Source organism: Rhea pennata, chromosome 13, assembly GCF_028389875.1.
Source record: "Rhea pennata isolate bPtePen1 chromosome 13, bPtePen1.pri, whole genome shotgun sequence".
NCBI lineage: Eukaryota > Metazoa > Chordata > Aves > Rheiformes > Rheidae > Rhea > Rhea pennata.
In genome coordinates, this window is record NC_084675.1 from 2428261 (window position 1) to 2455919 (window position 27659).

Sequence of the window (27659 nt, forward strand, 5' to 3'; positions counted from 1 at the left end):
CGGGAAGCTCCCGTCTCCGTGTTTCAGCGCTACATCTAGGAGGCTGCACCAGGGGAGAGCAGCAAAAATCCCGGGCGTATTAAACGCAGTCCTTCCCCTAAGGAACGGCCGGGCAGAGGCTTTTAGCCGTTAACTCCTACCTATTCATCCCAGGATTCATCTCACCCTCCAGCATTTGCAGACCCCCGTTCCCCTGGAAGAAAATACTCAGTTAACGGAAGGAAAGTGGAAGAAAAGCCCGAGGAGCTTTGCAATGCGACAACACCTCCACGGGGCAGAAGAAGATTTGAAGGAGTCTGCGGGCGTTTTTGAGAGCCTCGGGAGCGACTCGAGCGGCAGGCGTTAGTCGCGGCCGGAGCTTCACGGAGCCGTCGCGGCGAGCAGAGGGGAAAGACGCCGCCGGCTGCAAGAGCGCCGAAAGCTGAGTCCCCTCCGGCAGCCGGGCAAAGGTTTTGGCCGCGGAGGACGCGCCGGGCCCGCCGCGGCTACGTCCCGCCGCCGCCGCCGGCATCCCGGGCGCTGCGGCAGAGGCGGGCGTCAGCCTCGGGGCGCCCGCGCTCGGTGCCGGAAAACGTTTCGCAGCCGCCGCTTTGCTTTGGCGCCCCGACTGCGCTCCCGCTCGCTCGCTCTTGGGGTCGGGTTCGTTTTAGCAGGGAGGGGTGGGGGGAAAGGGCGGCTCCGCGCCGTCCGCGGTTTCCGTTCCTTTCGGAGGCGCTAAGCCCCTTTGCCCCCTGAAACGAAAGCAGAAGGGAAACGTTAAGGAGCCGGCGCGGGCGCCCGCCGCTCGCTCCGTCCGAGCCCTCCCGCCGAGGCGCTTTAAAGGAAGCCGGGCACGGACGGCGTCTCGCTGAGCCCCCCGCCTCACCCCTCCTTATTGCCCCCCCCCCCCAAGGAGAGAGCACGCCGCTTCCCGGCGGGTTTCGGGGGCTTTTCCTCACTCGGGAAGGTCCCCGGCGATAGCCGGCCGGCCGCCCCGGGCCGAGCCCGCGGAGGAACGCGCGGAAAACGCCACGAGGGGCCGCGGGAGCCGCCGCGCTCCCGGCGGCTCCGTCCCCGCAGGAGCATCTCGCGGCCCGGCTGACGCTGCCGGCCTCCGTCTCCGGAAAGGGCGCCGCGCCGGGAGCATCGGTTGCGAGCGGCCCCGCCGCACGCGCGCGCGCCGGCGCGAAGGTCGCCGCTCCGCCGCAAAAGCGCGTGCCCGCAGGTAACGTATTTGAACCTACCAGCGATAAGGGGTTTTTTTTTTTTTGGTTTCGTTTTGTTTCGTTCTGTTTTCCCAAGGGATCTCTCAGACCCTGCGCACCAGGCTTTGAAACCGCCCTCGAGTTCGGCGGCAAATAGCTCAGAGGGGTGAACCGGAGGGGCCGCGGTGGGTTTCGTTGCTCGCGCGCACCTCTGCGCAATCCCGGCGGCTTGGAGAGCACCCTCCGGCACAGCTCCGGGATAGACCTCAATGCCAGCGCTACTCTCAAAAATTCAGCTCTCGGGGCTTCGCGCCCCAACGCGCTCCTGTCTCCGCTGCGTTCGGAGCCGTAATCCCAAGGCGGGGGAATCTGCGCGCGGGAGCTCCGGTCCGCAGCAGAGCTCCAAAAATCACTAGAGCTCCCCAAATCGGTGCTCCAGCTTTCCCGGGAAAGGCTTCCACCAGCTTTTACCAAGCTCCTTACTCCAGGCGGGGATCTGTCCCCCGCTCTCCAGCAGCAGTAGCTGCCAACGGCCTCGCGCAGCTCGTCCGGGTATTTGTGGAAGCTCCCAAAACGGCCCGGGCAGCAGGTTAGCGCGTAAAACGGGTGACTGCCAGCAGCTCTTCTTCTTCAACCACCTCATTAAAAGTGTCTAATGCCCACAAGTTAAGCGACATGGCGGGGACGAGCAAGCACTTACTTTCTTCCACCGGAGTCCAGGTTGCTGCTCCTCCCTGCCGCAAGGAAAGGGAAAGGGTGAGATGCCGTCGTTGGCTCCGGGTCGCGCCGCGAGGGCACCCGGCGACGACCGACGCGTGGAGTCCCCTCGCTCCGGCGCCGAGCGTGGTGCCCCGGCCTGACGCCGTGATGCTCCGAGCTTTCTGGGTGGAAAGCGCGTCCTCGGGCCGCAGCGCTTGTCCCGCCCCCCCCTATAAATGTATCACTGCCCTTTCTCGGACGAGGGGAATTATTCGCAGCATTTGGTCAAAGTGTCCCTTTTCGCCTAAATGCCCCATGCAATTTCTACCCGCCAGCCTTTCTCTGCCGGGCTTGCACCCGCTGCTGCGCTGCGTTAAATGGGCTCTTTCCCTGCTGCAATATGACTTTTTGGGGGGCTAAAATGGAAAGCAAATTTGGTGCCAGGTCTCGGGGATTTCTGCCGGGAAGGAGCCGGGCGGGAGGCAGCGGGGCGCATCCCGAGGTGCGCGCCGCTCGCCACGCGCCCTACGTACCCGAGCGTCCCGCGGCGCCGGGCTCGCGGGCTGCGGCATCACCTTCTCCAGCTCCTGGATGAACCAGCCGAACATCCTGCATGGCACAAAAAACCCCCCCGTGGGACTCGGCTCCAGGAGCCCGCGCGGCTCCCGCAGAGCCCGGCCCCGCGCCGCCGCCGTTACCCGCTGCCGTCGGCGGGCAGCGGCCGCCGGAGCAGAGGCGCTCCGGGGCTCGGCTGCGTGCCGGCCTCCTCCTGCTCCGCCGCTCCGGCGCCGCTCCGGCTCTCGGAGTTGCTGCCTTTGGGCTTCCCCCGGGCTTTGCTCCCCTTCGTGTCTGCTCCGATTTATCCAGAGAAGGGGAAAAAGGCAACACAGCAGTAATTTTATAAGCGGACAGGGAGGAGGACCGGGGCAGGAAGACTCGCTGCCGGGCAGAGGGACCCCGGGGACCTTCTTCTCCATCAGCTTGGCCCCGGCGGGGGGGGGGGGCGGCGGGGGACCAGGACCGGGACTGTTTGGGGGCACCCGTGGGGCTGGGAGAGCAGCCCGGCGGGAAGCAGCTCACCTGGCGCCGCCGCCTCTTCGGCCTCCTCCTCTTTCGGCTCCCGCGGCGGAAGGGCACGCGGAGGGGGACGGCTGCCGGAACCCCGCTCGGGAGCCCCCGGCTGCGGCACCACGCGCTCGAAGCCCTGCACCAGCCAGCTGAAGACCCTGGCGGGCGCCCTGCGGAGGGGAGGACGGCGCGTTGCCGGTGCCGGTCCCTCCCGCCGCCCTGCTCCGAGCTTTCCGTTCAGGGGACGGGTGGGAATAACCTGGCAGAGACGCCAGCGGGGCGAAACCCGGCGGCCGGGAAGAGCCGGACCCGCACGGAGTACGTGCCGCGACACCTACCAGCTCGCTGCGGCAGCGTCCGACCCGGCCTCGTCCTCGCAGGCTTCCAACTCATCTTCCTCCGGATCGAAGGGGGTTATCTCTGCGAGCGGGAACGGACCAAAGGGAAGATGGAGGGGCCGGCGCCCGGCGCGGCGGGGATGCGCACAGCCGGATGCCCCCGCGCGCAGGACGGGGCACTTCGTCCAGCTTTCAGGCTACATCGGCGGTCGGCTCCGCTACGGGGCAGGGGTTGGGCTGGGCGCAGCCGGCGCTGGGCACCTGCGCGGGGCTCCGCACTCCGGCCTTAGCCGGAGCATCGCCTTACCTAGCACCTCCTCTTCCTCATCCTTGAGCATCTGGACTTCAGTCTGAAAAGTCAAGCGCAGACTGTCACCGACCCAACGAAAATGAGAAATGGAAAAGGAAGGGGGAAAAAAAATACCCCAAGCCCCAGGGTCACCCACCTGATCGGGAGCATCGATGCTCGTCTCAAAGCTCTTCCCGAGCGTCTGCAGCATCCCAGGGGCCCGGGCTGGCTGGGGCATCACCTTCTCCAGCCCCTGGGACAGCCAGGAAAGCACGCTGCCTCCCACGCTGCCGGGAACGGGATGAGGTGAGGGGCTGCCGCAGGAGGGAGCCGGCCGGCAAGGTGCCCTCGCTGCAGCGCAGTGGCGTGCAGAGCCTCCCCCCCGGCCCCCCTCCGGCCACCGCCGAAACCCGGGGGAACCGAGGGCGGTCACGGCGCCGCGGGCGCACGCGCGAGGAAGCTACCTCTCCAACACGGACGACGCTGCCGGCTCCTCGGGAACCGCAAATTCCACCTTCTTCTCCGCCCCTTCGACGACAGCGGCAAAAAAAAATAAAAAAAATAAAAAATAAAAGACAGCCGGCGTCAGGGCTTTGGCTCCACACGCGGCAGGGCGGGTTGCAAGGGATGGACGAACGCCGCGTAATCGCGTGAATCACCGCGCGTCCCCGTCGCGGGAGCTTACCCTCCGCGCGGTCGGGAGCAGCCCTGGGGCCACCGGCGTTTCCTTTCGGCAGCTTTGGGGTAAAACAGTGAAAGGATGGTTTCAGGGGAAGCACTGGGCATCCCTAGCTCTGTTATCCCTGACTTTAAGCGGAATGAGGCTGCAAATCTCGCGGATTTTTCACCTTTTCCACAGCTTGGACGAGAAGAACGTGCCCCAGCCCACGTCGCACCCCGGGCGCTGGAGCCCGGACGCGGGGGTACCATGGACACCAGCGCTGCACCCAGCCTAGCACGCTCGGGGACCTCAGCAGGAGGCTGCCAAATCACTGCGCACCCCTTCGCCCAGAGCACCTGCCACCCGGCCCCGCTCACCTTCGCCGGCTCCGCATCTCGGCTCTCGGGTGCCGGGCTCTCGTCCTCGGCGGCGGGAGCGGGCTCCGGAGGCTGCGGCACCACCCTCTCGATCCAGGCGAGCATCCCGCCGGCTGCGGGAGGCAAAGCCGGCTCGCCGCTTCCCTCCGGCAAGAGGAGCGGGAGCTGCGCGCCGGGAGCAGCTCCCAGCGCCCGCGCCCCTGGTCCCAGCGACCCGCGAGGCGCTCGGAAGAAAACATTTCTCCCGTTCGGGCCAGGAGCGTTTTCCTGCCTCGTTTCCCAGCTCCCTGCAGTGACGTGCCGGCATCCCGGGCAGGCCCAGCACCCCGCGAAACCGCCCCAGGCTCGCGGCAGAAAGCACGCCCCGAACCGGGCAGCTTGCAAGCCCCAAACCGGGGCAAAAGCATTTGAGAAAAGTCCTCCCGAGAAACCCAGAAACCGCTTTAGAAATTGCCTTTTGCCTGCGCCTGGGTGTATCGGATTAAGGAGCTCTGAAGAGCCGCTTAATCCGTGGACGGCAAAGACAACCTGGTGGCACGACGGCTTCTCCAGCTGCCCTCCGGGACGCTCGCGGCTCTTGAGAGAGGCAGGGGGGAAAAGCACACGCGGTTTGTGCCAAAAAAGCACGAGGAAAAGCCCCTCCAGGGCGGACGGAGCAAGGCCCCTCCGGCAAGCACCGTCTCCCTGCCTGGCCCGGATCTAAGGCTTGCGCAGGTGCAAAATCCCGGCGCTTAAGCCTGTCCTTGGCCGGGGAAGGACGGTGCCGGAGCTGGCGCCGCACGTCAGAGCAAGGGAAGCGCGGCAACGTTCGCACGTCCCCGAAGAAGCCGGTTTGCTGGAAGAAATACGAATAAGCGCCACCCGCCCCCGGGACTGCCGGCCCCCAGTGCCGGCACCGTGTCCCCCGCTCCTCGAGGACGCCGGCACCGCTCGAGCCCGGCGGCGCTGCAAGCTGGCGCTGCAGACAGCCACCCACCCCTAAAACAGGGTGCTGGGACCCCGTTCTCCCCCTCCACCGCCGGCGCAGCTCACCTGGTGGGCGCGAGCCCGGCCGGGCGCTGCGAGCCGAGCGCCGTGGTCTGGGGCCAGGTGCTGCGGGGCGGCTCAGCGCGCCGCTAATCCTGCCCCGGCTGAGCCTGCCGCTTGATCCGTTTAGCCGCAGCCCCGGCGGCCCCAATCTCGCCCGCGGGCGCAGCGCCCGGCGGCACCCCCCACCCCGGTTCGCCCCCTCTCCTTTGGTAGGAAGGGAGAGGAGCGTTCCCATGGGGAAAGGGCGCTGAGGAACGCCGCCGCAGTGCCCCGGCGGCCCGGCGCCGAAGCGGGCGGCAGAGACGAGGGCCGGCGGCGGTCGGAGGCAGCCGCGTCCCCGGGGCCGGCCCCCATCTCATGGACGTGGAGCTTGCTGGCGGCCGTGTCCTGGAGAGCCACACCAGGACCAGCGCACTCTGCACCGAGGGTAATGCCGCCCAGCAGCCGGCAGCACCCATGGGTGGCAGCTCACCAGAGCCCACATCACCCCTACCGCTGGCCGGAGACGGGTGTCCTCCGCGAGGAGCATAACCCGGCCCGTGGGGAGCTGCTCCGGGAACGGGCACTCGGCAGGGTGGTGGTGGTGGCGGTGGCGGTGGTGATGGCAGCAGGGGACCCCCCATCTCCGTAACCCATCCTGCCACGGAGCGCGGGGATCAGCCCCGACGTTCATCAACTGCCCAGTTGCGCACGCAAAGGGGCGACGAGCCCCTGGGCACAGCGGGCGTTTCCGTAGCAGCTTCCCAACGGAGTTTTCCAGGATTTCCCAGGCCGTAGTGCAGGGCTGGCAGTGGGATTAGCTCTGCTCTCGGAGCTGCGGAGGGATCTGCTGGCTCCTGTCTGCATCCTAACGCTCCAGGCTGTGCCCCTTCCTCCTCCTCCTCCTCCTCCTCCTCCGCTTTAGTCGCGTTGCCGAATCCGGAGCAGTTTCTCCGCTGCTTCTTCCGGAGGCTCCGGGCAGGAGGTGCCAAGCCAGGACTCCCGGGCTGCAGCCCGGCTTTCCACCCGCTGCGGCCCAGCTGCGCGCAGGCGGCGGGTGACTGCTCCCGCTTCGTCTCGCCGGCGGAGAGTTCGGGCTGCCGGCGCAGGCGCGAGCGGCAGGCCGGGGCTGGGGGCAGCCACGCGCCCCGTTCAGCCGCCGCACTCCAGCCCGCTGCGTCGCTCGCCTGCCTTCCCTTTAATAAATCTGGAAACCATCCGAGCCGGCGTTCAGCCAGGTGGTATGTGCAGAGCGAACCTAACCGACACGAGCCTGGGGATGGTTTGGGCAGCGGGAAACCCCCTGCACACCCGAGACCGTTCACTCTGAAGCAGAGCAATGACTGTTTACGTTAGCCACTGATTACAACGGCAGAAACGTGGCTCAGCCGGGCTTGCTGTGCTGTCCCTGCTCCCCCAGCTACCTCTGCCCAGCCTCAGCTCTTCCCTCCTTCCCATCCCCAGCTCTCCGGCTAGCGAGGCTTCGACGCAGGGTCCTGAACCCTGAAGCTTTCCCAGCCAGTGACATAACCGGGTTTTTCACCCTCAAAGCAACCAGCCGAGGAGGATGATGGGCACCACTGACGGGGAAAGCAGGGTCCGGGCCTGCAAACGGGCAATGCCAGTGTCATGGATAGGGTCCTCCGTCGATGCCTGCTGCAGGGAGAGAGCAACAGCAATAGGAGCAGCACTCCCGGGGCAGAGGCGAGCTCAACCTCCTCAGCAGCCAGCACAAAGCTGCTTCTCCCCTGACCCTTCCTAATCCTCCCCCAGTTAGACTCTAACCGGAGCTTCACACTGATGCATGCCTGGCGTTTCTACAGCTTTACCATGATTTAGTGAAATTAAAGACCACAAGCAAAAGCCTGGGCAAAGCACCAGTGGCTATCCATGAATTTTGGTTGTCTGCCCTGAGGATACAGAAAATCTCCCAAACGTCAAACCTGCAAAGCTCAAACGGTGACGCTGTTGGGGACTATTAGGTGCAGTTTAAATGTTCCTCTTTCCACGGAAACCATGTAGCAGAGAACTGGGAAGTAAAGCAGCTGGGAAAGGCATTACCTTGCAGCCACGAGGCACAATCCCAAACACTGCCTGGGGCGGCACAAACGTCTCCCTTGGAGGCACAGCGCAGCTAGGAGGGGAGAAGTCCTGCCCCAGCGACGGATCCGGCTGCCCACTATCAACTCTGATCTGACAGGGGTGGGGGTTGGAGAAGTTCACTTTATCTGCAGGTCTCCAACAAACTCAACGCATCAGGCTACGCTGCTGTGCTCATAGGACAGGGGTCTGCAGAAACACTCCTGCAGAGCAGTAACAGCCAGGCACGTAATCGAGGGTCCTCGGAGCGCAACGTTCATCAGTTTCTATCACCAAACCGCGTGCCCGTTTCTGGCCGTTTCTGCCCGGAAGCCTTTGGCGCTAAGCTTCCCTCCAGAAAAAAGAGCAGTCCCATCTTTAGCAAAGGGTAAACCACATCTCAGGCTCTTCCTGCTGCTGCTTTCTGCCAGTGGATGCCTGCCTACTCCCCAGGTCTGGATTCTCAGGCACCAGGTAGGTGAGCCACCATTTCTCCACTGAAACAGTTCATAAATAAATAAATAAATAAATAAATGAAATCAAGCAAGCCAGAGTCATAGAAGCAGCCAGGGCAGGCAATGCCTGCATGCTGCTTCCACTCTAGAAATCCTACACACCCACAGGAAGGTATAAATAACTATAAATTTATTAGTAAAGCAAAACCATTTGACACTCACACAGAAGAGCGGGATGTGTTAATACAATATATATACACACGTACATGGATATCATCTTAGAAACGTACAGAGAGCAGTGTTAAAGGCACTGCGAGCCACACAAACCTCATCATCCTTGGCTACAACTTCCCACGGCCCTGGGAAGTCGGCCTGAGCCACAGCCACAGGTCACGAGGAGCTCCCGGGAACCTGACTGGGGCCGCAGCAAGGTCTCCATCTCAACAAGACTCCCCAGCAATGAAGAACTGCCCCTGAAATCACTGAGGTCCACCACTCAGTGGCATTGAGAGACAAGCCCACAGTGCCTCAGGGTACAACTCCAACCTGAGGTCCTGCTCTCTCAGCAAGTGCCCCAGGGACACCATGACAGCAGCTTCTTCGCGTCCAGAAAGCGCTTGGAGATGGCTGCCAAAGAAGTGCTGCAGAAGGACATAGTGCCTCGCAGCTTGGAAGAGAAGCTGTGCTTGCCAAAGTCCCGACGTAGAGCCGTAGCCCCCCGAATCTTGCTTGCCTGTTATTATTGCATCTCAACGTTATGTACGAGTGTGCAGGAACCCTCCCGCAGGGTAACTCACCACCCAACAGAGAGAGTCATGCTCTGAAGAACAGTGACGTAGAGGCTTTTGGCTTCATTAATTAACACCCAGGCTCTGGTTGAAGCCCAGACTTGACAGTAAATACCCAAAGAAAGTGTAGAAAGTGCTCTCCTCCCTCCTAACAGTGCAAGGATTCCCACACCACAGTAAAATCAGTTTAGCCATCTGCATGATCTGCTGAGCAGCTCAGCAGGCATTCCCAGGGGGATCCAGCTGCCAAACTGCAGCCCAGGCAGCTCCATGACTTCTCCCAGGAACACTTGACAGCCCTATACCGACTTAACCCCCAGTCTTAGGGATGTGGCAATGGAAATGGCAACTCTAGCCCTAGTACCTGTTTCATACAGCTCTGCTCCGGCTCCTGCCCCAATGTGATGGGACACTTGCTCAGACTAACTTGCCAGGACTAGTTGTACTACAGACACAACCCAATAAAGCCAAGACCGCCAGGCCACGGGAGCGTTCCTAGCATCACACAAGCCCAGTGAGACAGGGGCCTCATGGGGGGACGGAGCCAAACCACCCACTGGATTCCAGTGAGATTCACAGTCCCAAACACCCAACTTCACTATCAGTGGTTCCCGTATCACCTGGAACCAGCCCCAGCCTGAGGAATCTGAGGGGAAGGAGAGGGGGAGGAGACCTCACAGAGACAAGCAATCAGAATGGAAACGAGATGAAAACAAAGCATCACTTACAAAGAAGAATCCAACACAGGGCAAAGAAGCCTAGAAGGTCTTACAAAAGTATAATCAAAATAACAGTGGAGGAGGAGGAGTCAAGTCACAGATAAAGGCATCCTGTATGTAGGGGAAGGGGAAGAGAAGGTTGATGAAAATCTCCAGGTAAAAGACTACCTTCTTCCTGGGAGCAAGCACAGAGCAGCCAGAGAGCAGGATGTGTCTCCTGCACAGCCTTCAAACAGCCTTTGGCCAACCTAACCCGCTCCCCTCTTGCCTTCTTTAAGGTGTCTTATGTTCAAACTGCCTGCTTCCCACGTGGGAAAGCCAGAAGAGAAGAGCCCACCAGAAAGGACTATTCCCTACTCTAGCCCTAGAGAGCATCTCCAAACAGCTTGCAACAAGGTCTTGAAGAAACCCATGGCCACAGACTCCCTCAGCACTCACTAAGGGCTGATACAATACTAGCTTCAACATGGTAACTCCATTAGGTACTGCTGGTCAACGAGTAACGTCTGAAGCCAAGTAGAGGCAGCATAAAGAAGCCTGCAAGTCTCTTGAAAGAAACACCAGAAGTTAAGTTCAACACAAGTACAGAGTAGAAGAAACACATTTTGCTCCAAAGAGGCTTTGGCCACAACTGCTCTTTGGTTTGAGAAGGAAATACGAACAGTTAACAGGGAGCCTTCTGCAGCGCCACCCAGGAGATGCCTGTCTCCCCAGGCCGGCCCCTGCCTCCCCACCCAGAGCTGCTCTCCTGATGCTCGCATGCCTCGTGCCCTTTCCATCACTTCTCCCCACCCCCATCCTGAAAAATAAAACCCAACGTGTCCCAAAGGCACAGCAACGGAGACCAACCTGCTCCCCCAGCCCAACCATACGAAACAGAGCTGCTTACGACTAGGCTTGTAACAACTAAACTTGTAACTTCCTTATAAAAATATACTCAGTGCTGTCAGTGGCCGTTCAGAAACGCCTGCTCCGCGCAGGCCTGGTTCACGGCCCGCCAGCCGGAGATGCAGGAACACTCATCCACCAGCACGGCGGTCTAACAGCAGAAGCCATCCTGTGCTCCACCACAAAGGACTTTCACTGGACTTGGGCTGTTGTAGGGCAGCGAAAAAAGACGACGAGTCCAAGTCACCACGGGCCTGCAGGAGCTGGGGCTCCCTTCAGCCCCTCGAAGGGCTTTCCGTGCCGAGCGCGAGGGAAGCAGCGCCTTCCCGGCGACGTTCCCAGCAAGCGCCGATTCAAAGGGGACAGGGCCGGGCAGCGCCGTCGCCGGAGCAAAGCACATCGCCGAGCTGCCATCCTCGGATCGCAGGAGGAAGGCCAGAGCAGCCCTGTTGCGCCCAAATCAGAAAGCGCGACTCCTTTTGCCAAGCCACCGAGGCGGAGAGGAACTGCAGGAGCACTCGGGACCCCGGGGAGAGGAGACGGCAGAGCACAGCCACTCGCTGTCCGCGTTAGCGATTTCTCCTCCAGCCAGCAGGCTCCGTTTCACGCTCTCCTGTCACAAGGGTGAGCGCCCTGTTCCGCCTCCTCCCAGCTCGGGCCCGCAACCCGTAACTAACGGCGGAGCCGGGCAGAGAGCTGCCAGCGTCGGGCTCGAGGAGGCGGTGTGAACGCCTTGCTCCGCAGGGCCCGTCTCCAGCCGAGCACAGCGCTTGCGTCGGGCCGCTTTGGGCACGAACAGAGAGTTACCCACAGCTCGAGGAAGCGCTGACGCCAGACGGGAACGGAACGAGGGTTCACGTGGGTGCCGCGTTTCTAAACCGGCTGCGAAACCATGGCGATGACGGATCGTGTGCTCACAGCTAGCGAGCGGACACCTAAGCAAACAAACCGCAGCTGAGAAGGCAGGAGGAAGGGCCTGTTTCTCAAGGAAGGTAGTCCCCCGTCTTGCCCGTCTCCTCGCTTGAGGAGGGCTCGATCGCTGGGAGCGCACAGGTCGATCTGCCTCCCCAGCCGCCTTCCTTATCTCGAGGGTGTGGTATTTACTGCTCGATAGCCTGCTCTTTGCCATCTGACCGCTTGCAGGAGTCTAAAACCAGCACACCCGCACCTACCAGGCAGCGCTTTCACTACCACCACGAGTCCAGAGAGGACTCGGAGAGAGAGCTTCACCTTCATTTAAAGACTCACGAGCCAGTTCAGAAGCGCTGGTCATTCCCAGCAAGTCTCCGAGGAACGAGCACAGGCCAGCAGGCCGAGGGGTTTCAGAGCTGAAGAGAGGCCAGCTTTGAAAACACGCGCTTTAGTTCCCCAACTCTGAACCTAAACTTCAACCAGCGAGGCCTCCAGCACCACCAGGCCCAGCCCTTCTATAAAGACAAGGTTCACTTTCCTTGTCTTCGATTCATCTTTACTCCTAGAGTTAAGCACACATTGAACTCATCCAGCTACCTAGAACTGGAAAGGTCTTTAAAAATCCGGGTTACCACGTCTCTCTCTCTCTCTCCTTTTCCTTTTTTTTTTTTTTTTTTTTTAAGATCCAGTATGACATCAAGTTAAACTATACAGGATTTTTTTTAATGAATTATCAACAAACTGCTTAAAAAAAATGGAAAAAGAAACGCAGACAGAAAAACTTGGTAGGAAGTTCTACATCTTTGAGGCAGCGTGAAGTAAGATGAGCATCCGCCCCCCTTCCCTTGGTCAGCAGAGAGCAAGGTTTATTTTAAACTCCTTAAAGCCGCACATGAAGAAGCCTCAGCCTCAGGGTCAGACCTGTCACTGAACTGTCCCAGCCCCCTGTGGAAATGCTCCTCCTGACGGTGCTGGAAATGGAGACAAAAAGTCTTCCTCCATCTTTCAGATTAGTGTCCTCTACAAGCAGAGGAGGTACAGCCCGACTTTCTGCAAGGTTAATCTGTCTATATGTGCTGGGGACATTTATTAAACTTGTCCTCATCACCTGGACAGCACATGGACAATTTATTGGCTATTGCTCAGTAAAACAGCTAGCCAGAACACTCCCAGCTCAAATGAGGGCCAGCGAGGATGGAGAAGGGAAGGCTGGTGGGCAACTTAGTAAGCACTCCTTCAACCCTGAAGGCATCTAACTGGCATATAAAAGGCTCTTGGTCATGAGAAGACTGCAAAACCCTGCAGAGGAAAACACCTGAGGCTGCATCAATCTTGCTAAGGGGAAATTTATTTTTAAGTGATGTTTACAGAAACTGTGCAAAACCTGAAAAATACAGAAGAAATAAAGAAAGAATAGGAGGATAAAAAGGGACTCCCATAACAGGGGGAAAAAATACGCTTCTCCTTTACCTCCTGCTAGCCTTCCCCTTCCCATGGCACTGACCCCACAGGCCAGGAGGGACTCTTCCCTACTCACTCTGGACAGAACTATTTTGCTCCCAGCAAATCAGACATGAAGCCCAAGGTGCACAGCGTGGCTTATAGTTGAAGATGGCCAAGCTCATTTCCGTAGATGTAGTTTATTAGTAGTGTTTGCCTCACCCATTAGTGTTCAGCTCCTAGGATGTCCCTTTGCTTGACCGCTCCCTTGGAGGTACGCTAATGGCCCAAGCGGAACAAGGAGGGAAGGGGCTTGGAGGTAAGTCTTCAGAGGGGAGCTAGGTCCTTCAAGAAGCAGACTGCAAACCCCAGGCTCTTGGCCAGTACAGCGCAGAGACTCTCCTCACCACACTCTCGGCGCGCAGTGCTTGTTACTCTTCCCCTTGCTGCTGGGCAGCGATGAGGGACGGGCAGGCTTGCTCGACACCCTTGCAGAGTGTTACAGCCAGTGACTGCAAAAGCAGCAATGCCAAAGTGTATTTTGGACCTGTGCAACCCCATGGCTTTGCCCTTCCTACGCTCTAGAAAGAGGGAGAGAAGGGGAGGTCAGGGCAGTGAATCCATGCTACCGATCTGAAACAGGTCTCTTGAGTCACTCAACTGAACTTGGACTAACAAAGCTGGGACTTCTACTCTGACGCTGAGCAGCACATCTGGAAAGAAGGAAGAGCTGGCTCTGCCTTGTTCCCAAGCACTCTCCAAGAGGAGAATAACCCAGCTCTCTCCACGGATGTTATTGGACAAGAGAGGAGAAAGAGGTCCCGCAATTAGGGCTGCTGTCCATAGAGAGCAGCCGGGCAGAGATCTGCCAGCTCTCAGCACTGGAACTGCATGTTCGGTGTGAACTACAGTCCACGGGACACCAGGCAACTACAGGCATCATCTCCTCTCCCCACCTCCCTCCTTTCCTCTCCACCCCGAACAAGTTTTCACATCATCCATCACCCCTGGAATATAAGTGGCACATCAACCACAGAGGCCAGAGGAAAGTTTACCCGACTGCCCGCCCTACCTCCCCTTTCCCCCACAACTCCCTGGAGGCCATCTGCAAACGAGGAGAGGGAAGGGAAGGCCGAGGCTCAGGAGCATCACATGCAAGCTGAAAGCCGCCGAAGGGCAGGAGGCTCATGGCAAGCAGGCAGCCACCTGGTAGGCGCCCTCAGCCGTGTGCTGGACGCTGTGCTCCTGCAGCAGGCCCAGGTCCAGGAACCGTTCGCCACACCACATGCACTTGTACTGCTGCTCCCGAGCGTGCACGCTGTGGTGCTTGTTGAGGTGCTCGCGCTGCTTGAACGCCTTCTCGCACGAGGGGCACTTGTAGGGTTTCTCGCCCGTGTGCACGCGCCGGTGGCGCTGCAGGTCCGAGGCGTACTTGAACCGCTTTTCACAGTCAGGGCACTTGAGGGGTTTCTCACGGGCCGGGTCGCAGCGATGCTGCACGAACTCGGAGGAGGAGAAGAAACGTCTCTCACAAAGCGTGCACTTGAGCGGCTTCTCAGCGCAGTGGGCCAGCTGGTGCTTCTGCAGGGCCGAGGCCCGCTTGTAGGACTTGTTGCACACTGCGCACTTGAAGGGCCGCTCTGCGTTCTGCACGCACTTGTGCCGCAGCAGCTCTGAGGACTGGTTGAAGCCCTTCTGGCACACGTTGCACTTAAAGAGGTTTTCTATGCCGTGCACGTGCTGGTGGTACACCAAGTGCGAGGGCTGCACGAAGCCCTTCTCGCACAGGTTGCACTTGAAGGGCTCCTCGACCTTGTGCGTGCGGCGATGGCGCATGAGCGCATACTGCTGCTTGAAGCTCATCTGGCAGAGGTCACACTTGAAGGGCCGCTCCTCGCTGTGCGTGCGCTCGTGCTGCCGCAGGTCCGAGGGGCGCTTGAAGGCCTTCTGGCACTCCCCGCAGCGGAACGGCCGTTCCCCGCTGGGCGTGCAAGGGTGCTGCAGCAGCTCCGACGACTCCTTGAAGTGCAGCTCGCAGACGTTGCACTTGAAGAGGTGCTCGCCTGAGTGTGCGTACATGTGGCGCACCAGGTGCGAGCGGTGCTTGAAGGTCTTCTCGCACACCGTGCACTTGTAGGGCCGCTCCGAGCTGTGCGTCCGCTTATGGTGCACCAGGTGGGACGACTGGCTGAAGCTCTTGTCGCACAGCGTGCACTTGTACGGCTTCTCTCCCGTATGGATGCGCTCATGGCGGGAGAGCTCTGAAAGATGCTTGAAGGTCTTCTGACAGATGGAGCAGCTGTAGGGCTTCTCTGAGGGGTCAAGAGGTTGCGAGTGCTCCGCTTCGGGAGGCTTGTAGGTCTTCTCGCAGATAGAGCACTTCATGGCGTTGCCATTGTGGACATTGTGGTGCTGCGCCAGTGAAGTGAGGAGAGAAAAGCCCATCTTGCACACGCCGCACACAAAAGGCTTCTGCTCCACCTGGATGCACTGGTGTTCAAGGAGGTCAGTGGCCTGGTGGAAGATCTTCAGACACTGGGTGCACTGGAAAGAGCGATCATGGCCTGGCAAGCACTGATGCTCATGGGGGTTGGACAAGTGAGCGAGGTCATGGCCACACACACCGCATTTGTGGGACGGCTCTCCAGCCTGGATCGGAGCGTGCTGGTGGTGCTGCAGAGTGGGGTCCGGCTGGAGCAGAATGCCGTAGACGGCGCAGCCCAAGGGGTTCTCAGCAGTACTCGGTGGGATGGAGTGTTCTGGAAGGGTGGCGGCCCCAGTATGGTGCTGCTGCGGTGGTGGTGGCGGCGGCTGCTGCTGTGGTTGCTGCTGTTGCTGCTGCCAGCTTTCTGACATGCTTGGGAAAAAAAAACGGGGTTTTAGCAGTGACAGCTTCAGCTTCTCGGTTGAAAAGGTTCTAGTAAAAATAAAAATCAAAAATATCCAAGATCCTCAAACTCTGTAGCTGATCCTGAACTCGAGGATAGGAAATCCAGCCCACAGCCAGGATCTTGGGAGGCAAGGAGAGACAGAGATGCCACAAGCTCTTCCTTAGGTCAACAGAAGTTTTTTGTGGACTGGGTGTTGGGTTTGGCTTTTTTTTTTTTTTTTTTTTTTTTTTTGACAAAGTAGAAGGAACGCAGAAGCGAGTGTCCTGAAGACAAGTGAAGACAAGGGGAGGCCCTTCTCTGTACTGGCTGTGACAGGCTCACATCTGGAAAGGGCGAGGGATGCAGTGCAAGGAACAGCTCTCTCTGCAAGGAAGAAGACAGCTCATATCAATTCTCAGAGGAAAGCCAGGTAGTTCTCTAGCGCACCCCCTACCCCGTGGCTCGCTTTGAAAACTCTCCTATACTCCTGTAAAGTCACCACCAAGCCCAGCATGAGGCAGCTAACCGGAACTGGCGAACCGCGTGCTGCTTTCCAAACAACCTGGGAAAGGTGTGCGCAGCAGCAGAAAGGGACAGGAGGCTCCCCAAGCTCCCGGCCAGGCCTGGAGCGCAGAGAACTGTATGTGGTTCCCCTGCAGCTGTTGGCTACTAGCCCCTCAACCCTGCTAGGGGCGCAGGTGGAGAACCATCAACAGCTCCTCTCTGAGCACTCAGAGAGGCACAGGGCAGGTTTATTTAAGCAAGACTCAGTTCTTGGTCAGGAAGCATCAGAGCAGCCTGGCTTAGAGACTAGTTCCCGCTAGTGGGAGCATGCTAGTTACAAGATGCATTCCGCCGTTCAGAGTCTTCCACGTTAGCCGTTTCTGAAAAGCACGCAAGGTATGGTCTAACCGAAAGGCTTCCCTCTGGAAGCTGCCCATCCTCTGCCAGAGCAACTTTAACAGGATAAACACATTTACTAGCCTCAGCAGTATGAGCTAAAGTAGGCTAAATGCTGTAGACTCAAAAAAACTGCTAAGTGAAATTTCACAGATCCCAGAGTAAATTCCAACCTGATCTGATCACAACTCAAATACCCTGGTGAAGTCCCAAACCTCTTTCTCAAGCACTGATGCATATTAACAATTCTCAAGCTCAGGGCATATTAACAATTTACAGCATCAGAGAAGGGAGGTACTTAAGAGATTTCTCCTCTCCCCGTAGTATTCGCAGCCAGAGAGCTCTGAGGAAAGTTTTGCCCTGTGGGGCTGCTCTCCACATTATCCTATTTGCTGACTAAACGGAGCACCCACAGGTATCGTGCACAGCACTCTGAACGAAGATTAAAAAAAAAAAGCATTAATGCAATTGCGTGGCTGAACACTCCACCATGCTACGAAATAAAAACATACGCAAACTTGCACGAGATGCTCCTTGGCCTTACTATGATGCATCACAGGGTTTTTGCTCACAAAAGTCAGTCCTTCTCAAGCATGAATGCAGATAAAACCTGAGCTCAACCTAGAAAAGAGCAGTGGATATGACCACCACCCCAAGAGAACATCCCAAGAGAAAGGAATGCTCCAGGCCTTGGCAAGAAAGAAGCAAGCAGCGTTCCTGGGCCGCAAGCGCCCACCCGCGCTGAAGAGCGTACCTATTTCTGCACGAAACAACCTGCCCCGAGTCCAGCACAAGTCAAACCCTTGGTCAGGAAGATGTTTATTTTAGTTTAAACTAAGTAATAACGAATTTTAGAAAAAAAACCCCACTTCCAAACATGCCCATCTACCGCGGCACGCGGCTGAGACCAGGCTACACCTCGCAGCTTAGGGAGCGGTTGAACGTGCTTCTGCCTACGTGGACACCGCGTTACTTTGTCCTTTGGCACGACTTGGGGCAGTGAAACGCCCGGTGGCACCAGCGCGGCCCTGCTGCGACACCGTTCCCCACCGGGATCTCGTATTTCACTCCCCCGCAGCTCATCCTGACCGTCGACACGACGGCAGCCGTCACGATACCTAGAGCGTAAGCCCACGATAACACACAAAACTCCGGAGCCCAGAGCGGACTCCAACCTGCCCCGCAGGCTACGTTAGCCTCGACCTCAGCAACGCAGCGGGAGCAGGAACGGCATCCCAGCCCGTCCGGGCTGCCGGCCGCAGGCGGGCGAGCGGCTCAGATAACCCCGGAGCGGAAGAACGAGGAATACCAACCTGGGTTACCCAGCGCTCTACACAAACAACCGCGCCAGTGCCAAGTCTGAGTCTAACTCGTCCCTCCGTGGGAGGTGCGCAGCGCCAACCATTTAAGGCGAGAACGGCGGAACGACGAGGTACTTTCAAACGGGAGAGCCGGGGCCGCCAGGCAGCCCCCCCCCCCCCCCCCCCGCCCCGGGCGCGCCGCCGCCCCGGCTCTCGGGCTGCCCCGAGGGCGCCGAGCGCGGCCTCGCCGAGAGCGGAGAGGCGGGGAGAGGCGCCCGGCGGCGCGGGGCGCTCAGGGCCCGGCCGCCGCGCCGCGCCGCGGCCCCCGCCGCCGCCGGGCCGCGCTCGCCACGCGCCGCTCCCGCTCCTCCGCCGCCCCGCGCCGGCCGCGCGCGCGCGCTTCAGGCCCCGCCGAGGCGCCGCTCGGCCGCCGCGGGCCCGGCCTCGCCTCCAGCGGCTCCCGGCCGCGCTCCCCGGCGCCGCGGAGGGTGCGGGGCCCCGCGCGGCCGCCGGAGGCCGCACAAAGGGCGGCGGCGGCGGCGGCGGCGCTGGCGGGCCGGGCCCCGCTCACCTGCGGCGGGAGGCCCCTGTCAGCCGCTCGCCGCGGGCGGGGGCCGAGGCCTGCGCGCTCCGCCCGATCCCCGCGCTGTCGTGGCGGCGGCGGCGGCGGCGCGGGGGGGGAGCCCGCGGCCGCTCCCGGAGGCGGCCGGGCGCGCCGGGCCGGGCCGGGCCGGGCTGGGCGGCGGCTCGCGGCCGCGGGATGGAGGGAGCAGCCCGGGCCGGCCGAGGCGGCGGAGGAGGCGGGGCCGGGGCCGGGGCCGGGCCCGGGGGCGGGCCGGCGCCGCGCTGCCCCCTGCCGGGCCGCGCCGCCAACAGCGCCGCCGCGGCCAGCCGGGGGCCGCAGCCGCCCCCCAACCGCGGAGCGGCGGCAGCGGCGGCAGCGGCGGCGGGAGCCGCGAGCCGCGGGGCGGCCGCCGCCCGCGGGCCGAGCGGCGCGGCGGGTGCCGCGGGCCCGGAACGCCGCGGCGCGGGCGGCGGGTTCCGGCGGGCCGCCGAGGCCGGCGCACGCCGAGGCCGCGGGGAGGGAGGGGGGAGCCGGCGAGGCGGGTGCGCGGTGCGCCATGCGGCCGGCCGCGCTGGTGGGCTACAGCAGCAGCTCCGAGGAGGAGGAGGAAGGGGAAGGGGGGCGGCGGGGCGGCGCGGAGGAGCCCCCGCGGGCCAGGTGGGTGCGGGCCCGGGGCTCTGCGGCGGCCCCTCCGGCGCGGCTGTCCAGGAGGGCCCCGCGTGGGGCAGCGCGCCTCGCAGCTCTGCCCGTGGCGGTAGTGGCGGCCCGTGGGCCTGGTCGCGGCGCGGGCTGGGCCGTTCGAGGCACGCGGGAGAAACGCTCCTGCCTGTCTGATTTTCCTCCTCACCCCGCCGTGGCGGCGGCAGCAGCAGCAGCGGCGGCGGCGATGGCGGCGTGGCGGCTCCTCGCCTCCCTGTCCCGGACAGCGTGTTGAACATGTTCAGAGAGCAGGAGGAGGAAGTCGTGGACGACAGCTCCAAGCACGGCGGCCGCGTGCGCAACTTCCCGCACGAGCGGGGCAACTGGGCGACATACGTCTACATACCCTGTAGGTAAACCAGGCTCTGCTCTTGCCACCTTCCCCGCCGGGGACGAGGCGGGCTGGGGTGAGGGAAGGATCGGGACGTCCAGCGAGCAGAGCTGTCTGCCCCCGGCAGCGGTGTTGCCTGGTCAGACGAGACAGGAAAGGCCTCGTGTGTGCCCGGCTTGGGAGCTGTGAAGCCGGAAAGAGAGGGTGGGCTGAGAGGGAGGGCTGTGAAAACCTGCACGTCAGCCGTGAAACGAATGCTGGGGCCGTGCCAGTCTCTGCAAACACCCTGCAAGCAGGGGCAGGGATCGCTGCGTCCAGCACGAGGTGCTGTTCCTTGGCGTTGTCAGCAAACCCACCCGGCTTTCAGACGAATCTAGAAAGGTCTTTTTTCTCTCTGAAGGTGCTCAGATTCTGTAGGGATGGCCTGCCGGCTCAGTGCTCTTCCCAGGAGCAGGAGTGACTGCTGTGTTAGCAAGTCCGGTTATCTTTGATTCTGATGCCAAAGTGCCTGATGAAAGAGTGGGAAGAGCAGCTTGCTAAAACACAAAAGTTATTTTCTGTGCTCTTCCTGGTCTGTGGTCTAGTAAGAACAGTGGTTACTGCATTGGCCCCTGTCAGGAGTAAGGCAAGGCAGCCCTGCTGTTAGCAGTTAGCATGCCAGACTGGGAATCGAGGAGCAAGAGGTGTCGTTCCCAAGTTGTGCTTCAGCTTTGATGTCTTCAAGTTTCTGTTACAGCTAATACTGTTCCATGCTTCCTGAGGGAGATGTGAGGGTCTCTTAATGCTTGGTAGAACTGAGATCTTGAAACATGCCTGGGAGCACTGAGTAGCACCAGCCCAGGCTGCTTCTGCACAGTTACTGCTGCCTCCCCCATCTCTGAGATCTGTAGCAAATGCTCTGAGGTGGGAACAGGCTCTGACTGTGCTGCTCTTTGCCCTGCAGATGAAGTCCAGGAGGACTTCTTGGAGCTGCTGGACCTCCTGGTTTCCCACGCTCGCAGCTATGCTTCGTCACTCACAGCCATGGAAGAGTTCCACATCAGTCTCTCGCAGAGTGTAGTGCTGCGCTATCACTGGATAAACCCCTTTGTCCAGTCCCTCAAGGAACACCTGGCCTCCTTCGACAGGTAGGGACATGGGAGCCCCAGCTAGAGCGCTCCCGCACATCTCTTTCCCTCTTGCTCTGGGTCTGTGCTTCACCTGAGTCCACAATCTACATCTTCCCTGCAGAAGCTGGTGCTGTACCAGCAAAGCCCCGGGAAAGTTTCCGTCTGCCTCAGGATCCAGCGCTGGATGAATCGGGCACACAGGCCTCGTGTGCCAGCGGTGTTGCTGTCGCGTACAGGAACTCCAGTTTCAAGGACAAGGCCGGAGTTGTATCATCCTGTAAACCACGGATATTCACTGCTGATTTTGTTGCTTATGTTTAGCTTAGACACCCACTGAGGATCAGCTGTTTCAGTGCTTCTGTTGCCATCTGGGCTTCAGAAGGCTGGAAACACAAGGGAGTAATGGAATAATTCAAGCTTGAAAAGGTTTCAGTTGCACCGATTCACTCTGACTGGAACAAGTGTTTGTCTTTCCACAGCTAGGCAGAACTTCTAACAGTTCCTGGTAGGAACCTCTGTGCCTTCCCCATCTTCTCCTTTTTTCTCTTTTCTCAGCTTAAATATCTTTCTTATTTCAGGTTCTTCTGTCTAGCCGATCAGGTGAAGGTTTATACAAACCAGAACAAAACGAGGTGGGTGAGTGGCGGGGCAGCCTGGCTGCCTGGGCGGAAATGTGGGGAGAGGTGTGGGCGGATGGAAAGTGCAATGCTGCCTGTCCCACGGAGCCCCAGTGAGCAGAGGGAGCCATGTGAGAGGGCCGGTGGATGATCGCCTCATCTCACTGCCTTATTGACTGAGGTTTCATATCTTTCCCCAGTTGTTTTCAGGAGTGGCCCAGGGCGCATAGATTTTTAGCATCAGCACAGATTTTTCAGTACTGGCAGCCTGAAAAGCTTTTATTGAATTATCTCTGCCAGCTCTTACCTCTTTGCAGTCCCTGAACTTCAGGCTGCAGAATCTCAGCCTCTCTGAGAGAGCAGATCTGTTCCCAACATGACCCGAGGCAAGACCTTTTTGCTTGGGTTAGATTAATGCTCCGGTTTCACATCAGCTAAAGCTTGGCAATGCTGCCAGAAGGAGGCAGCCCCATTCACCACTGTCTGTGATCTGGTTTGTTCTGTGGTTTCACAAACGCTTGTGCCGGCTCAGGGAGTGGGTGGCGGGAACACGCAGCCTGGGGCGAGCAGAGCGGGGGCCACCCCTTTTGGCAGCGGTGCCAGCTTATGCTCTTTGTAAAATTGCAGCGCAAGTCTTCAAAGAGTTTGAGACAAACAGCTCAGACAGTGCCAGTTCTCTCGGGTGCCAGCTCAGAAGCTTGATGGTGCTGATTCCAGTTTTATGCAATTAAGTATTTTAAATGTCAAAGCACATTAAAAAGAAAGGTGATTAAAATTATGAAAAGTTGCTGAATGTAATGGCAGTCCACAAAGATGCGGATTCTGGGTAGGACTTAGGTTTTCCCTCCCCTCTCGCAGTTGGATATGTGAGTGTGGGAAGTGCCACAGAAAAAAATCCTTGAAGAATCTCTTTGTCACTTCTCTTCAGCTTGGAGCTTCCGTATTCAGGCTGTGCATAGCTAGTGCCTTTGTGGCCGCTTCCCCTCCCATTGTACAGTCCTTACAGTAACTTCTGTCTTCTCAAACGTAACGACGACTCCTGCACAGAGTACTGCTCTACTGTAATACACCCATTAAACAGTATCAGCTGCATTTTGTTCACCTAGAAAATGAGTTTTCATGTCACAGAAGGGCACTGAGTTAGTCTGGTAAATCTACTCAGTGTATAATCCAGTCCTGCTTCTTGTATTCCCTCTTTTCCCCCCTCCCCCCATGTTGTTATTTATTCTTTTCTTTGGAATACAGTCGGGATCCTTGAATGTTCTGGGACTCAAATGGCTTAGGCCTACAGTTCCCCAGATTAGGATTTTTTTTCTCCCTTAGATAAGGGCTGGGGAATTTATCTGGTAGGAACGCAGGGTTAAGTACACTTACGGCTGCGCTTTCTGCAGTCTGAAAGGGTGTGCACTCTCTCTTTTTGTCTTCATTTAGGACCTTTATTGGCTTGGAAGTCTCTGCTGGGCATTTCCAGTTGCTGGAACTGGTCTCAGAGGTGGATAAAGTTATGGAGGAATTTGATCTGCCGACGTTCTACAAGGTGAGGCGTCGCCCTGCCCTACTTGTCCGGAGATGTTGGTTGGTTCCTTGTGAAGGGGTATTGGGCTGCAAGTTCATGAAATGTCCAACCCTAGATATAAGAGAGCAAAGCAACTCTGACATAGTCTCCCACAGGCCAGTCAGTAATGGGTGCTTGTCCATAGTAACCTCCTGCACAGGATTTTGCTGGGAATGGGGCTAGCACAAGCCTACAACATCTGTTTTGTGTCCTGTCCAGGAGAGCAACAATATTAACCGCTCTCTGGTGGCCCATGAGAACCGGGTTGCCTGGGGCTGAGTCAGGTGCCCAGCAGCAGGGGAGTATATCAGAGACACTCCCCCGCACTAGGTGGAAGCACAATGATGTCCTAGGGTTGAAAGGGCCTGGGCCAAGCACTGTGCGGTAAGAAGGCATTGCTCATGCCTCTTCCTCAGCCAGTTTCCCGGGGCATCAGTCCAGCCTCTTTGCTTGGTACTAACTTTTGGGATAGGTTTGGATTTTGAGGAACCAAACCTTGATTTCTCTATCTCCAGAGTAGAGCATTACCCAGAGGTGACCAACTTACCCATTCCAGTGCTTTCTGTGAGAGGTTCTCTCTGTACATCTGGAAGAGCTTCTGCAGAGCTGATGGAAGCCTGGATGCCTGGGAACCAGGCAGCCTTGCCAATTGATGTCAGAGGAGGCTGGGGGTGAAGCCCAGACCTCATCTCATTTCCAGCTCTGCCTTATATTGTTTCTGCATCAACTGACCTGGCTGATGGGACTCCCTGCTTCAGGATCCTCCTGCCCATGTATTCAGGGTGCTCTGAGATTCCAGACAGGGCAGCATTGTACCGCGTCTCTCATTGCAGCTGCTTGCTCTGAGCAGAGGCTCCTCTAGTCCCTGAGCTCTGATCCATGTTTTTGTCTTCAAGGACCCATCATTCCATATCAGCTTGGCCTGGTGTGTTGGAGACCTGACTGGCAGGCTGAAAGGGCAGTGTCTGCAGGAGCTCCAGGTATATTCCCATGAAGCGTGGAGGGCAAGGGAGGAGTAGAGCTGCTGTCCAGCCACATCTCCCTTCCTAGGGATGGGGAGATGCAAAGAATTTTCTTCAGTGAGTGAAACAAAAATTTTACTTGATTCAAAGAAGAGAAGCTTTTGCCAGGGTGGGAGGGGAGAATGGGAAGGGGGGGGTCAGTAAGTTAAGTCACCCTCATGAGCCCTAAGGGAAGTTGGAAGCTTTCCAACCACAAACTGCCTTGTCTCTGACATTGTTCAGAGAGGGAGCTGCAGCTTGTGTGCCGTGAGCTTCCGACTCTGTCCTCTGGCAGATCCACCTTCCTTATACTGATTCCTGCTCCTGCTTGTATTTTCCAGGACATCGTGGACAGGTTTGAGGACTCGGCACACCTGCTGCGTGTCCAATGGGAGCAAATCCGCTGCAAGGCAGGGAATAAGTACTTCTCTTTCCCCTTGAGGTAGGGCCCAGTGGGCTATGTGTTTCAGAGCCCTGAAGACCCTGCTCTTCAACACAGAACTGTTCTCTACTGCAGCTCTGAGCAGTGTGGGCTGCCACATGCATCCCACACCCTTCTTGTCTGCTCAGCAGCTCTGGGAAGTTTGTGGCCTCGAGCCGGGGTACTTCCAAGTTTAAGCTGCTGGCTGAAGAAATGTGTGTTTGTAGCAGATTTCTTCCTAGGCTGCTGACAGCACCCTGCTGTATGTGCTGTAGTCAGCACTGGAGGTTCCAGCATCCTACAGTTGCTAATTTTGCAGATTTTTTTATTTTTTTAAACTATATAGAAGCCATAGATGCCTTATGGTGAGGAGAAGGTAGAGTGGGAAGCTGTTGCTAAAGGAAGAGCGTCTCGCACAGTTGGAAATAGCACTGCTTTGTCAGAAGGCTCAGAGCATGCTGACTGTACTGAGCTCAGAGTCCTTAGCGCTGATTTGTAGATACGAAGACACAGAGCTAGACTCTTTCACCAGCGCATTTCCCACTTTAAGCCAACTCAAAAAAGTTCCTGTGTCATGTTCTGTCTTCCTCTCGCGCTATTGCTGCCTCCAGAGAGGAATTTCTGCGTGAGATCCTCCTGCCAAAGAGAGAAAGGATTAAAGCTTGACAGAGAGATTGGATACCCCATGTGTTTCAGTGCTAACTAGTCTGGCTCCAGGCTGGGTTTAAAAGAATGACTTTGGTTTAAGATCAGGTGCTTGTCAAAAGCACCTGAGGCGGAGGGGGGGACATTTCTGATGAGAAGTTTGCCGTTGTGGTAGGGCAAGCCCAAGAGAGGGCAGTGTTGGCTTTTACATCCTGACGAGCTGGAAAGGCAGTGCCTGCTGATAAGCTTCGGTTGGGTAAGTGAAAGGGTGCAGCTTTAACCCATGCTTCGTGCACTTTCCTATTGGAACAGCACCCTGCGTGCTGTAATGACCCTGCTGATTGTGGGTTGAACTCTTCCTGTCGGGAGAAGGTCCTTCCTAGCCTTTGCTCCTGCCGGGAGGTCTGCTGCAGCCTCTCAGGTATTCTGAGCAGAATGCTGATGTGCTGCCCTGAATCTTTCATTCAGCATTTGTCTGATGAAAGACTGAGATTGTTTTTCTGAGCAGTAAAATCTGTCTCCTCATGTCATAAAACTGTTTCCGTGGTGTATTTCAGCCATTTGGTTTCAGACGTGCTGGGCTTCGGTAGCTCCAGCGGATTTCAAATGAGATGATGTCTGCAAGCGTTTCATGGGTTGGGCGCTGCACTGCCCTTCCTCTCATGGGCAGGAGAGCCCAGGGGCTTCGAGGCCATTAAAACATTTGCCTCAACACAGATCTTTTATGCGAGCTGGCTCCCTTGCAACAGCTGGTTTTCAAAATTCCTAGGGGGGTTATAGGAACAGCAGCAAATGCAACGCCTTGTTCACTTCAAATGAAGAAAACTCTTGTTTTCTTTCTGCTCCTTCCTCTGTTGTAGTGTTGTCTTTTCGGGTGGGGAGGGAGACGGGATGGATACTGATACCTGATGTTCCTAGCACTCATTCGTTGGTTTACTTCTGAGTCATTAAGCTGAGTGTCAGCACACCAGTGCTGGCAGAGATCCCTTCTGCTTGTGCAGTTTCACGGGTAGATGCCAGGTCCGTACGACCTGTGAAGATCCACATGAAAGTCTCGATTTCGTGCAGCCAGGGTTTCACTGCAGGAGGGCATGTTATACCAGTGATCTCCTCAGAAGACACTTGGTCTCTTCCCAGTCTGAAACCCAGGCACCTGGCAGAGCACTGTCCTGCTCGCTGCCAGTTTGAGCATTCCCTTTCTCCCTTTTTATGCAGACCCTGTGCGTAACCAGTTAGTTTCTGGGATAGAGATCTGCACGGACCTTAAGTGACTACAGCATGAGGTTTGTTTTGTTTTGAACGTCATTGGCATTTAAGACATTCAGTGAAAGTCGGCTCCTGCCAGACAGAGCCCGGACGCATTTCCTCATGGTTTGAGTCCATCAGCAAAAGGTTAACGCTCAGTGAGTAACTGGGGCAGCTGGCTGTGCTCTCCCCCCCAACGGAGGCTGAGGCTGGCACATCCCAAAGTTTCGCAGTTCCACCAGGCCTCCCTCGTGTGGCTGGTGTCATTGCTTAGGCCAGTCCTCAACCCTCCCAGCTGCGCAGGGCGCGGAGACGCCCCGGCGCGTTGTGCGTGCTCTTGGGGTCAGTCTGCGTGCTTGTCTTTGGGAACTCTCCGCTCTGGAAACGCTGGGCGATGCTTGCCCGGATTCCCCAGAACGCCTCATACAAAAGCGGCTCTGTTTGGGGAGGTGGGGAGCATAAACTCAGTGGGCAGCGCAGTCATCTCACAAAGAAGAGCCTTCGCGAAACTCGGCTCCTCTCTGTTCACCGAAACGCAGCTGGACGAGAGCTGCAAAGACGCTGCTGCGCTTGCAAGGAAGGCAGAGCCCGGGGCGTGCAGCCGCGGGCCCTTGGAGCTGTAGTGCGTGCCGAAGCAGGCAGCACGACTGGGCCCGGCCGGGGCGCAGAAGCGCTCGGCATGTTCCCGGAAAGCACCCTGGTCCCTGGAACAGGCCTTTGGCGCAGGGGAGGCACCGCGCATTGGTGGAGCTTTTCGGAGCTTCCTGGCAGCTCGAGGGAAATCGTCATCTCCCCTCCGAACCCACCTCTATCCTCTTCCATTTAGCAAACAACCGTTTCCTTCCCTGTGGCCGCGCCTGATGGGAAGAGAGGAACGAGCCCGGCCTGCTCCCTTATCAGCGGGGCTGGACTGCTGCTCCCGGAGCCGCGCAGGGCCGTTTGCCTGGAGGAAAAGGCGCTGTGGGACTGCCCGGGGCGGGAGAGATGGGGGGGACGGACGCTCCCTGCCACTCCTTGGCTGTTTGCTTTTCTCCTCCCAGGCGTGGGTGAGCTGTGCAGAGCTCAGCTGCCTTCCAAGCCAAAGGATCCCGCAGGTGAAATGGAGACGCGTGTCGCCTCTGGGTCTCCTTCCAGCTCTCCGGCGCGGCAGGGCGCCCAGTGGGAGCGCTCGAGCCGCTCTGGACTGGCACCAGTGGTGACTAAGCAGAGTCCGGCGCGGGTTGGGGGGGGACAGCGCTGGCTGGAGGAGGCTCTTGTGCCTCCCCGGCCGTCGGGGAGGCAGCCAGGCCCTGTCCCCCTCTGCCCGGGTGCCACCAAAGCAGCGGCTCTCGAGCCGCGCTCCCTGCCGCACGGCAGCGGGACGAGCCCCCCCGCTGAGCAAGGCGCGGGCGTCCCCCCGCAAAAGCTGCCTCGCGGAGGCCCCCCGAGGTGGGTGTCCCCCCCCCAACCAACCCACCCACCCCGCCGCGTGGCCGGCTGCTCGCGGAGCAGCTCC

The 27659-nt window shown here is 58.8% G+C and overlaps 3 protein-coding genes across 6 annotated transcripts in view; 1 reads left to right on the forward strand and 2 right to left on the reverse strand.

Annotated features, from left to right (window-relative positions):
* Window positions 1–4793, reverse strand: part of CNGB1 (cyclic nucleotide gated channel subunit beta 1) — a 28742-nt gene extending 23949 nt beyond the window's left edge. The window contains exons 1-10 of the mRNA XM_062586843.1: window positions 4617–4793; window positions 4264–4315; window positions 4043–4106; window positions 3736–3865; window positions 3597–3639; window positions 3290–3371; window positions 2964–3121; window positions 2582–2732; window positions 2417–2492; window positions 1885–1918 (exon numbers count right to left, since the gene is read on the reverse strand). Coding sequence (XP_062442827.1) covers window positions 1885–1918; window positions 2417–2492; window positions 2582–2732; window positions 2964–3121; window positions 3290–3371; window positions 3597–3639; window positions 3736–3865; window positions 4043–4106; window positions 4264–4315; window positions 4617–4721 — 895 coding nt within the window. The 5' untranslated portion in view covers window positions 4722–4793. The remainder of the gene's footprint in view (window positions 1–1884; window positions 1919–2416; window positions 2493–2581; window positions 2733–2963; window positions 3122–3289; window positions 3372–3596; window positions 3640–3735; window positions 3866–4042; window positions 4107–4263; window positions 4316–4616) is intronic.
* Window positions 4794–8330: 3537 nt separating this feature from the next.
* On the reverse strand, window positions 8331–18652 carry ZNF319 (zinc finger protein 319). 2 transcript variants are annotated; one of them, XM_062586402.1, is made up of 2 exons: window positions 18548–18652; window positions 8331–16159 (listed from the first exon to the last, which is right to left on the reverse strand). In XM_062586402.1, the coding sequence occupies exon 2, from the start codon at window positions 15759–15761 to the stop codon at window positions 14091–14093; it is 1671 nt and encodes a 556-aa protein (XP_062442386.1). In that variant the 5' UTR covers window positions 15762–16159; window positions 18548–18652; the 3' UTR covers window positions 8331–14090. The 2 variants fall into 2 exon arrangements, with proteins under 2 accessions (XP_062442386.1, XP_062442385.1); XM_062586401.1 differs by lacking the exon at window positions 18548–18652 and adding an exon at window positions 17989–18144.
* A 445-nt stretch (window positions 18653–19097) lies between these two features.
* Window positions 19098–25768, forward strand: USB1 (U6 snRNA biogenesis phosphodiesterase 1). Of its 3 annotated transcripts, none has more exons than XM_062586269.1 (7): window positions 19098–19198; window positions 19408–19589; window positions 20515–20698; window positions 21259–21312; window positions 22729–22834; window positions 23749–23832; window positions 24195–25768. In XM_062586269.1, exons 1-7 carry the CDS (start codon window positions 19098–19100, stop codon window positions 24297–24299), a joined length of 816 nt encoding a protein of 271 aa, XP_062442253.1. In that variant the 3' UTR covers window positions 24300–25768. The 3 variants fall into 3 exon arrangements, with proteins under 3 accessions (XP_062442253.1, XP_062442254.1, XP_062442255.1); XM_062586270.1 differs by having other exon boundaries at window positions 19411–19589; XM_062586271.1 differs by having other exon boundaries at window positions 19414–19589.
* The last annotated feature ends 1891 nt before the right edge of the window (window positions 25769–27659 follow it).

Bases quoted from the DNA above. Each gene is read 5' to 3' on its own strand.
- ZNF319 (XM_062586402.1), bottom strand. From the start codon at position 15,761: ATGTCAGAAAGCTGGCAGCAGCAACAGCAGCAACCACAGCAGCAGCCG.
- USB1 (XM_062586269.1), top strand. From the start codon at position 19,098: ATGCGGCCGGCCGCGCTGGTGGGCTACAGCAGCAGCTCCGAGGAGGAG. The intron at 19,199-19,407 runs GTGGGTGCGGGC...TGGCGGCGGCAG, and splicing joins GAGGAGCCCCCGCGGGCCAG to CAGCAGCAGCGGCGGCGGCG. The intron at 23,833-24,194 runs GTATATTCCCAT...TGTATTTTCCAG, and splicing joins AGTGTCTGCAGGAGCTCCAG to GACATCGTGGACAGGTTTGA.